At 35.3% G+C, this 11,321-nt stretch overlaps 1 protein-coding gene across 1 annotated transcript; it reads right to left on the reverse strand.

Moving 5' to 3' along the window:
* Window positions 1–6,557: 6,557 nt before the first annotated feature.
* On the reverse strand, window positions 6,558–9,231 carry LOC122134207 (zinc finger protein 239-like). The gene is made up of 4 exons (XM_042748695.1): window positions 9,080–9,231; window positions 8,426–8,494; window positions 7,864–8,077; window positions 6,558–7,513 (listed from the first exon to the last, which is right to left on the reverse strand). Exons 3-4 carry the CDS (start codon window positions 7,910–7,912, stop codon window positions 6,714–6,716), a joined length of 849 nt encoding a protein of 282 aa, XP_042604629.1. The 5' UTR covers window positions 7,913–8,077; window positions 8,426–8,494; window positions 9,080–9,231; the 3' UTR covers window positions 6,558–6,713.
* Window positions 9,232–11,321: the final 2,090 nt, after the last annotated feature.

An 11,321-nucleotide genomic window follows, 5' to 3' on the forward strand; every position in this document is an offset into this window, starting at 1 on the left:
CCTGTGAATTGAATGTTCATTTCTCTACCATAAGCCGTCTCCAAAGGCGTTTCAGAGAATTTGGCAGTACATCCAACCGGCCTCACAACCGCAGACCACGTTTAACCACACCATCCCAGGACCTCTACATCCAGCATCTTCACCTCCAAGATCTTCTGAGACCAGCCACCCGGACAGCTGCTGCAACAATCGGTTTGCATAACCAAAGAATTTCTGCCCATCTGTCAGAAACCGTCTCAGGGAAGCTCATCTGCATGCTCGTCGTCCTCATCGGGGGCTCGATCTGACTGCAGTTCATTGTCGTAACCGCCTTGAGTTTGGCAAATGCTCACATTCGATGGCGTCTGGCACTTTGGAGAGGTGTTCTCTTCACGGATGAATCCTGGTTTTCACTGTATAGGGCAGATGGCAGACAGCGTGTATGACGTCGTGTGGGTGTGTGGTTTGCTGATGTCATCGTTGTGGATCGAGTGGCCCATGGTGGCAGTTGGGTTATGGTATGGGCAGGTGTATGTTATGGACAACGAACACCGTTTGCTTCAATTCCTGGAAGCTGAAAACATCCAAGTTCTTGCATGGCCAGCATACTCACCAGACATGTCACCCATTGAGCGTGTTTGGGATGCTCTGGATCGGTGTATATGACAGCGTGTTCAAGTTCCTGCCAATATCCAGCAACTTCACACAGCCATTGAAGAGGAGTGGACCATCATTCCACAGGCCACAATCAACAACCTGATCAACTCTATATGAAGGAGATGTGTTGCACTGCGTGAGGCATATGGTGGTCACACCAGATACTGACTGGTTTTCGGACCCCCTCCCGGGACCCCCCAATACAGTAAAACTACACATTTTAGAGTGGCCTTTTATTGTGGCCAGCCTAAGGCGCACCTGTGCAATAATCATGCTGTCTAATCAGCATCTTGATATGCCACACCTGTGAGGTGGATGGATTATCTTGGCAAAGGAGAGGTGCTCACTAACACAGATTTAGAGATTTGTGAACAATATTTGAGAGAAATAGGCCTTTCATGTACATAGAAAAAGTCTTAGATCTTTGAATTCAGCTCATGAAAAATTGGGGCAAAAACAAAAGTGTTGTGTTTATAATTTTGTTCAGTGTATTAGTGGTATTTTTTTCTGTATCATTTGAGAAATAATTGGAATAGGCTACTTTTCAATAGAGCACTTTAATAGGCTTTCAGCATAAATTCTGACTCAAACAATAAGTTTCTTCCAGCAAACACTCAGAATAAAGTAATGATCTGCTGCTGATCCTGAATGTCTTGTTTAATGAGTGTTTATAGTCTGAGGTTTATCAATATTATCAGCTGCTGAACATCCTCTTTATTTCATGATAATAGATCCTGTTTTCACCTCATTCATTATGCTGATGACTTCAGATCCATAAATTGCCACATTAAGCTCATTTTATTGGTGTTATTAAAGCAGCAAGGTTTTTTTTTTTTAGAAGTCTTTTTTTTGTCTTATCAAATGATGGATGTTTTGTGTGATAAAACAAGGCAAAATTTGGGCTGTCAGTGAAAATTTAACTGACGCCTAACCAGAGCACAAGAATAGACTAGTCATCAATTAGACCGTTATTAAGTGACTACATATACGTCTAATAGACAACAACATAGCAATCCATTCAAATTAAATATACAGCTTTTATTAAGAAAAAATAACAACAACTTGGACAACTTAAGACAATACAAAAAAAAAAAAAAGAATTAATGACAAAATAAAATTTTATACATACAATACACTTAAATATAAACATTATGATTAAATTAAAATTTCAACAACTTAAGATAATAAAAATATAAAATTGAAAAAAAAAAAAATATATTTAACCTAAGAAATTTAAAAGAAAAAAAATCTAATACAAATCAAGAGCATATTAACACACTTAACATTAAAACATTACGGATAAATGACAACATAAAAAAAAAGATTAACCCTTTTGTTGGTTTATTATTTTAACAAATAAAACAACCAACAGTGAGCTTAAAGGAAATGATTAATTATTGGTTAATAATTAACAGTGGACCACCCCCCTTCATGTTGAATTTGGACATGAGGGAATTTTATTAAAACTCTAAAATATAATACCGATTGAGGTGGTTAACAATTGTGGACAAAGTTTGACATTTCAAAATGACCAGTAAAGGAATTATTTTTTAGAAATTTCTGATTTGCTTTGTTACTTGTTGAGTATTGACACCACAATGTTTGATTAATGTTTCACATTTTGTAGGCTTTACCTGTCCAGCATCCTTCTGGCACTGTCTTTGAGGTTTCTTCCTTCAATTCTGCACAACTTTGAAACCTGAATATCACATGTTAATATCAGGTGGGTAGTGTACAAGTGTTTACCAACATTGAACACTGATGCCCATTGACCTGCAGGTTTTCCATCACTAACCCTTTAAAACTCTTTAATCCAGCAGTTTAAGTTTTTCTCTAATAGTGCCCCCCACAGTCTGTCTCTGCCTCTAAAATTGTCTGCACAACTGACTTCATAACAACACAGTGATAGCTGCTGAAACTAAAAAGTAGCCCAATGCAAACATTCACCTCAAATGTACATGGAATAATTAAATGTTATATTGCCATTTTAAATCATTTGTATTCTTAAGCTTTACTATCAATTTGGAAGTTTCAAAATAAACCTTGTACATTGACAAAGATATTCTGTTTAATTAGCTCATGCTCTCTCTGTATCAAACAAGCCATTGTTCAGTCATAAATTCAATATAATAATTAAAATAAATGATGGACTTTGTCAAAAATCAAAACTTTAGTGAGAACATGTTTTGGAGAGTTTTTTTTTTTTTTTTTTTTTTTACTATTGCTGCCCAGATCTTTTCAATTTCCAACTGCTTTTCCAGATGTTGAAACTCCTCAGTTTCTCCAATTTTGGCAAATCTGAGCTGTACGCAGGCAGCTTACGCTCTTCTGTGTCAGCTGCGCCACAAGGATACGTTTTTATGTGTATTTACGCTTTGGTTTGAAAGCAAACAGCGCATCGGCGCAGTGCGGCTGACAGAAGAGCACTATGCTGATTTGGAGAGACACAGATGAGAGGAATTGTTGAATAAAGTTGTTATTTTTGTTTTCTTCGTGTACAAAAAGTATTCTCGTCGCTTCATAACATTATGGTTGAATCACTGATGGCAGATGGACTATTCTGACGATGCTTTTTATACTTTCCTGGACCTTGACACTTATTTATTTGGCAGTCTAAACTCGTTCCAAACCCGTAAAAGCTTCGTTCATCTTATTTGAAGATATTTTGGATGACAACAGGTAGGCTTGAGACTGTCCCATAGACTGACAAGTAAATAACAGTGTCAAGGTCCAGGAAAGTATGAAAGGCAAACACTCATTAAACAAGACATTCAGGATCAGCAGCAGATCATCTCACTTTTTATATAAGTATGAATATTTGTTGAAAGACTATAAAACTGTTCTATTAAAGCATAGTATGATCGTTTCATAAAATGATTCAGATTTTATATCTATAAACACAGAAACTAATAACATCAGTTTCATCAACCATTTTTTTTGCATATTGATCTAAACATAGTTTGAATTGCTAATAACTGCTTTCGTAGCAATAAAGTAACTAAAACACATCTTTTTGGTAAGTCCAGGAACTGACAGATTATAAAACAGTTAAAAATTCAGAAACCAGCACACATACCTCTTCTAAACAATTGCATATTTAAACGGTTAAGTTTCGTTTTACACAAAATGTAAACACGTGAAGTATCGCGAAAACTGCTCGCCTACCTCGTTGCTTAAATGTTTAAGTTCGTTTTACCAAAAATTTTAAACACGTGAAGTATGCTGCTCGCTCACGAGACTCGCGCTCAACGGTAGATCATCAAAAAAAAAGTGCCAAATACCAATTAAAATAACAAATCAACTATAAAACAACACATTGACGGACAAATAACTGTAACTGATGTATACAGCTGTTCAGTCTCAGTCAGGTGTGGGATGAAATAGTTATTAGGCACTTAAAAAATTGAGAAATTTAAAACAGCAAGTCCAAATTGCAAACATAATATTTCATGGTGCTAAAAATTATAAATTAAAAAAAAAAAAAAAATCCTGATGGAAATACAATCAGCAGACAATAAAACTTAAGGAAATGTTTAACTAAATGTATTAATAAAAATAATGATAATGTATAAATTAAAAATGTAAAACCAAAGTGTAAGTAGCGCACATCCCATATTAAGCCCTTCTTGTATGATTATTTCTTCATCTGTTTTCAGTATTATTTGTATATTTTGAGTGATTATTGACTTGTTTTTATTTTCTCTCTCTCTCTGTTTTCTTCTATTTATTTATTTTTGTTTTTTTTGGGGGGGGGTATACCTGCATGGTGATTGAACATGTCTAATTAGGATGACCACCTGTTACCTATAAAGAGTTGTATCACAGTCCGTGTAATATGTGAATAACGAAGACCTGATGGTCAAAACATTGTATTAAATTATTCTTCTGGAGCAATATCAGTGTGAGGACAATATGTTTGTATTTTTGCTACAGTTGGACTTTTTTTGTCCTGCAACTGAGCCCTGTGTGGGTTTGTGGATCTAATTCTTCATTCAGCCCAAAAGGTGACAACGTATTTAAAGTATAAATCAAAACTTTGATTCACTTTTTAAAAGTTTCCTCTCAAAATCTCCCCCTCTTGACGGTTTTTGTACATTTGCTATACCGATATACTGTAAAGACACAATGTAAGTGCTTTACAGTCTTTTGGTATAGAGAAGGTACAAAAACCTTTAAATGCGTTGTCACCTTTTGGGTTGAATGAAGAATTTGATATTAAGCCCTTCATGTAAAGCACTAACATTGTGACCCACTTTGTTAAAATGTGATGCTATAGGACTACGTTCAACTCCCGTCTTAATGTTACTCCGATGTTCAGTAATGCAGGTGCGTAATGATCTAGAAGTTTTACTGCCGTGAGCGAGACCACACGGACAACGAATAAATCACATGTGTAGATGAACAAGTAATTGTTCCATGTATATGTATATTATGACCAGTGTGTGGATGGCTGAAAGATTTACATTTATACGTAAAAGTACATTGGGCACAATTGCTGCATCTATAATTACCAGGAGGAAAAGTAAGACTGACAGGTTTCACTACACTAGACGGGAACTCCGATCTTACAAGCATGTCACGCAGGTTACTTTGGCGTTTAAGAACAACAACAAATCTTGAACAACAACGGGCAGAACTCTCCACTGAGATCAAAGTGATTAAGCAGAGGAAGTTTGCAAGGGACACTGATGACTATCAGCATGGAAGATTTATTTTTGGAGGGACGAAAACCAGATTTACATACTTCTCATCATAGCCGAGCCACATTTGAGGTCCCCCGTAGACGCCGACAGCCTGGGGAGAATAGGCTATGGGTCTTTTCAACATCGGGTGACTCTGAATCTGATGCTGCTGGTCGATGGCGGAAAAGCTCAGTTTTTTAAAGCGCACTCGGGCAGAAATGCCAGGTACGGATTGGAAGGCAAGAGGTTCAAAAAAAGATGTAAAAGGGGTAAACGAATGCGGGTCTTTGCTTCCTCCACGACTGACGATTAGCAATCAGAGGAAACTTTTATGAATTTCTCTGATAATTCACTTTCTAGTTCTTGCATTGTTGCTCTTAGTAAAGGACTTTCTTTTATTCCTACTACTGAGACTAATTACTTTGATTGACTTTGATAAGTTTATTAAATCTCTGAGACTGAGGGAATTCTTTGGTACAACTGAAATATCTACTCTATCTGATGATGCTCCTTCTGTTACTGTACAGCGCAGTGTCACTTCTGATTCGTCCAGCAGTCGTCTTCCTTTTAAAAGGAAGTCAACCTTTATTCCATTTTTGTAACAGGAATGCATCTTTGGACACTTACTGCAGGCTCGTTGAAGCTGATGTTGAGACTTTGTTAAAAAAAAAAATAAAAATAAAAAAATAAAAAACACGAGACAATATAAGACATATACATACTGGTAAAAAAAAATTATAGCCTGAATGCACTGTAAGTTGCTTTGGATAAAAGCATCTGCTAAATGCGTAAATGTAAATATAAAGCATATCATAATTTATCGAAACCGGAGAGGGATGCTTTAATTGATCTTAAAAGAGATTCTGATGTGGTTGTGCACCCTGCTGCTGATCTGTAGCTTGTGCTTCAACGAGCTACAAATTATGTGAAGGAAATTAAGAGACAATTGGATGATCGTGATTTTTTATGAACGTTTACCTGCTGGCCCTACTAGTAAAATGAAAACTTATGTTTATTCTAAATTACAGCATTTTAAAAATGGAGAATTCAGCAAAAGTGAATATGAATTTCTTAAAGTTGATTTTCCGGTTACACCTTTGATATATACACTACCTAAGGTTCACAAGAGCTTGGATACCCCTTTGAAGGGGCGTCTTATTGTAAGTGGCATTGGTGGCATTCTTTTGTGGATTACTTCATTGGAACTGAAGCCCATAAAAATGTTACAGCTGAAACTGCTGGTCTTGAAGATGAACTTTATTCACTTTGAGTTTAGATGATGTTTCTTTGTTAGGACAGATTTATACAGAAGATGCTTTATTTCTTGACACATTATTGTGTCATGTTTGGTGAGGACACAACGTCAGACCTGAAAGTGTTGGATCTGAAGATGATCTACTGACTGTGAATCTTTTTATGAACACGTAGATTAGATGATTGATTGAAACGCTTCCCGCATACAGTGCAGTGATATGGTTTCTCTCCAGTGTGGATCATCAGGTGCCGCTTCAAATGATCTGCTGTAATAAAGGTCTTCTTACACTCAAAGCACATATATTCTCTCACACCAGTGTGTATCTTCTGATGTAGTTTTAAACTCTGCAGTTGTGAAAAACTCTTTCCACACAAAGAACATGAATGTGGTTTCTCCTTTGAATGAATTTTCAGGTGATTCTTCAGTGCTGAGGACCACAAAAATGTTTTTCCGCATTGATCACATTCATACAGTTTCTCTCCAGTGTGGATGTTCATGTGCATTTTAAGGTTTGATGATTCTGTGAAACTCTTCCCGCACTGATCACATGTGAACAGTTTCTCTCCAGTGTGGGTCCTCTCATGTGATTTCAGGTCTCCTGACCGTCTGAATCTGTTGTTGCAGTGTGAACACTTGTAAGGTTTCTCTCCAGTGTGGATGTGCATGTGCATCTTAAGGTTTGCTGATTGTGTGAAACTCTTCTCACATTGATTACACTGGTATGGTTTCTCTCCAGTGTGGATCCTCATGTGAACCTCAAGACTATGTTTGCTTGTCAAACTCTTTCCACACTGAGTGCAGGTGAAAGATTTTTTGTCTCTGCTTTTCTTTAAATCTTTCTGTTTGGTTTGAGAGCGAGTCAAAGTTTTTTCTCCAGTTTTAACACGTTTGTCCTCCTCTTTATTCAGTTCTTCATGTTCCTTGTCTTCTTCAATCAACTCTGAAAGTAAAAAATGTTTAATTTTCAGTAAATCCTGAAAATGAACTCTGAAGAAACAGTGGAAAGTAGGCAATTGCTATATAAATATATTATAATTTTGATGCATTTTACATTACCTTAGAGACCCTGAAACTTTCCAACTACACTATTATCTAAAATAAATGAATTGTAAAAAAAAAAAAAAAAAAAAAATCCAGTTTATTAAAAGTGCCCTTAATATTTGCTGCTTCAACTGATTATTGTACAGCTTTTAATTTATTTCCTACTGCAACAAAATTAAAACTGCTTAAAGTGTATATTCTTATTGTTTTTTCAGTCTCATTGATGAAGGATGAAGAATAATCACCAACCTGTTTGTTCTTCAGTGTGTTTGATTCTGCAGGGTTCTGGATCTCTCATGTTCTCTCTGTCCTTCAATAAACTCTGTCTCTGCAGATTTCACTTCTTCCTGATGCTTTGATGCTCGTCTTCACTTGAAGACTGATGGGAATATTCCAGCATTTATTGATGAACTGCAGTGGGAGGAGCTTCACTGAAGGTGATACTGTTGTGGGAGGAGCTTCACTGAAGGAGAAGCAGATCTGCCAAAATTAAAGATGCATCATTTACTGAGTTTATGATTTTAAACTAATTCACAACTATTTAACTCTTCATGTTCACCTGTCTATGCATCTTGTAAATTAACTTTCTAGTAGATTAAATCGCAATGTGTTTTATACTCATTCACAAGTTGTATCCCTTTTTTATTTTTTTAAGAATTTAAATCACATATTTAAATTCCTACATTTATCTTATCTTTCATTTATATTGAGACAAAGAGACAAATATTGAGGGAAAAAAAAAACACAACCCCACACAATTAAATTACATAAAATAAATACAGAACTATAATTTTAGAAATTTGATACTTACCTATATCTTGTAAGGTCACAATAGCTGATCGTGTTGTTTGCTTAAGTCTGTTGACAGCAATAAAATGAACTAAATGTGGCAATTAACAGAAATAAACAATTAAAGCCGATTTTCATAAGATGATAACATTGATGAGTTTCAGATTATAAACACTCATTAAACAAGACATTCAGGATCAGCAGCAGATCATCTCAGTTTTTATACAAGTATCTGTGACAGTGGGTAGTGATTATTTGCATAAGAATATTTGTTGAAATACTATAAAACTGCTCTATTAAAACATAATATGATCGTCTCATAAAATACAGAATTTATATCTATAAAGAAAGACACTAACTTACATCACTTACAGCAACCACAATTGTTGCATATTGAACTAAACATAGTTTGATTTGTTAATAACTGCATTCATAGCAATAAAGTAAAACACATCTTCTTGGTATGTCCAGAGACTGACAGATTATAAAACCGTTAAAAATAAAGAGCATTCAGTACCAGCATCATCACTCCAAACATCTAAACAATACAAACGAACATATAATTCACTCAGATCTGAACATTTCCCCTCACATGTTCGTCGCCTGCTGTGATAAATGTTTTAGTTAGTAAGCACAGAAAAAAAGAAAAGAAAAAAAAAAACAATTCAGAAATTACCTCTTTGTTGCTTAAACGGTTAAGTTTGTTTTACAATAATGCAAACACGTGAAGTACCGCGAACTGCTCGCCTCACGAGACTCGAAGCTGGCTGAGCGCGCGCGTGATGACGTCATCATCATCAGCTTCTTCTTTCAGGTTTAATGGCGGTTGGCAACTCATCTCAAAGGTGCATTACCGCCACCTACTGTACTGGAGTTTGGGTATTAGAATGACATCAAATGAGAGGTGGAGGAGGAAAAAAAAAAAAAAAAAAATTCAAAGTAAAATTAAACATTTCTTGCATTTCCAGTAAACTTTACTTATCTTCCTTAGACTATATATTCGTATTAAATTCGTTCACTTAACCCAGTGTTTTTCAAAAATAAAATGAATAAATTGTGTATTCTCCCAGATGCTTTTCCTAGTAAATGTTTTGTTCATCCATTTGTGCCTTTAATTCTGCCCTATCTTCTTCATATTTGTTGAAGTCTAACAGTATATGCTTCAGTGTCTCTTGCACATTACAATAAGTGCATAATCCAGTGGGATGTTTTCCTATTCTGTGCAATCTTGTATTTAAACCAGTGTGACACGTTCTAAGACGTGAGACTAACATCTCCTCCCTTGGGCTTCTGCCCTTCCTCATGCTTGTGACTACTTGATTTTGTACACTGTATAAATGACGTCCTGTATCCGCTGTGTTTCAATATTCCTGCCATATTTTAAGTGAATGTTGCTTTATGATGGTTTTGACCTCTGCTCTACTTATTGGTATGTGTACATCTACTGTTTCATGCTTCGTAGAGTTTTTTGCTGGCATACCCACAACTTAATTTCCTTCCAACCCTAAATGGACAGGAACCCAAAGAAAGGAGACAGCCATTCCCTTATTATGAAATGTGAGATTAGAAACTGACAGATTATAAAATTTATAAATAAAGAGCATTCAGTACCAGCATCATCACTCCAAACATCTAAACAATCATAAGAACGAACATATTAACAACATTTATCGCAATTATTTCCGGGACAATATATCACACAACAAAAAGTTGTTATGATGCTGTTGGACAGATTAATATTCACGATGCCATAAGAACATTTTTGTCTAAATAGTTCCATAAAGAACCTTTATCATCTGAAGAACCTTTCTGTTTCTGTTTCTTCAGATTATAAAAAGGCAAGAAAGAGATGGTTCTTTAAAAAAACTTTGACTGAATGTTTTTTTGTGGAACCAAAAATGGTTCTTCTATGGCATCGCTTGAAGAACCTTTTGAAGCAACTTTATTTTTATTCATTTTCATGGTATCTCATGGGCAAAATAAATAAATAAAATAAAACAAAATAATAATAATAACAACAATTTAAGTACATTTTTCCTGCTTTCTCAGGTTTGACAAACCTCCCATTCTGAAACAGAAAACCCAGAGTTTCCCTCATTTCAGGGTTAACTTACTCAGAGTTTCCACTTAACCTCCTTTCTGAAACGGGACCCAGGAGTGGTTTTCTCAACTTTTAGCTCGATTGCAAATGTGATATTGATTTTATACAACTTTAGTTAAATAAACAAGTAATATTAACTGACTTACATTTTAGACAGATTATATCGTTTTTGCTCCATTTCGCTAACAAAAGTAGTTCCAAGCAAAGCCAAAGCAGAGCAGTCACGCATCTGCGAGCAACACACAAGTCTTTCGTTACTAAATGATACATTTTTGAACAAGTCAATAATTCAGTGAGCCATTTATAAAAAGGGTTACTTGCTTCATGTATTGAATGAATCAGCCATTTGAACGAATCGGTTGAATCAATGATTCACTCATTAAAACAGTGATTTGCCACCACCTACTGGTGGTTTAATTTTATATTTAAAAGTATCATTGCAATTTTTCCAACATTTCATTTTTGTATGTCAAAAATGTAAAACATAATCTAATAACATTATTTATGCATTTGGACAGATGGAGTTTGTTGATACTGATTTAATTTGATTAGTAACCACATGTCTTATTATTCTAACTTAATGTATTGATCACATATTAGAATTCAACGTAAATGGAGACACGTACATTTAATCAGTTTAGGAAAATATTGTCCTTCATAAAGTTAAAAAGTGTAACAGCGATCACTTTAAGGAAAATTTCAAAAATATATATATAACAAAAAGTATTCTTGTCGCTTCATAACATTACGGTTGAATCACTGATGGCAGATGGACTATTCTGACTATGCTTTTCATACTTTCCTGGTCCTTGACACT

The sequence above is a fragment of the Cyprinus carpio genome, chromosome B22 (assembly GCF_018340385.1).
Source record: "Cyprinus carpio isolate SPL01 chromosome B22, ASM1834038v1, whole genome shotgun sequence".
Lineage (NCBI taxonomy): Eukaryota > Metazoa > Chordata > Actinopteri > Cypriniformes > Cyprinidae > Cyprinus > Cyprinus carpio.

What these genes read in the sequence shown, in the direction of transcription:
- LOC122134207 (XM_042748695.1), bottom strand. Translation starts at nt 7,912, where the DNA reads ATGAGAGATCCAGAACCCTGCAGAATCAAACACACTGAAGAACAAACA. An exon ending in ACACACTGAAGAACAAACAG is followed by an intron (nt 7,514 to 7,863) that starts GTTGGTGATTAT and finishes TTTTACTTTCAG; the next exon opens with AGTTGATTGAAGAAGACAAG.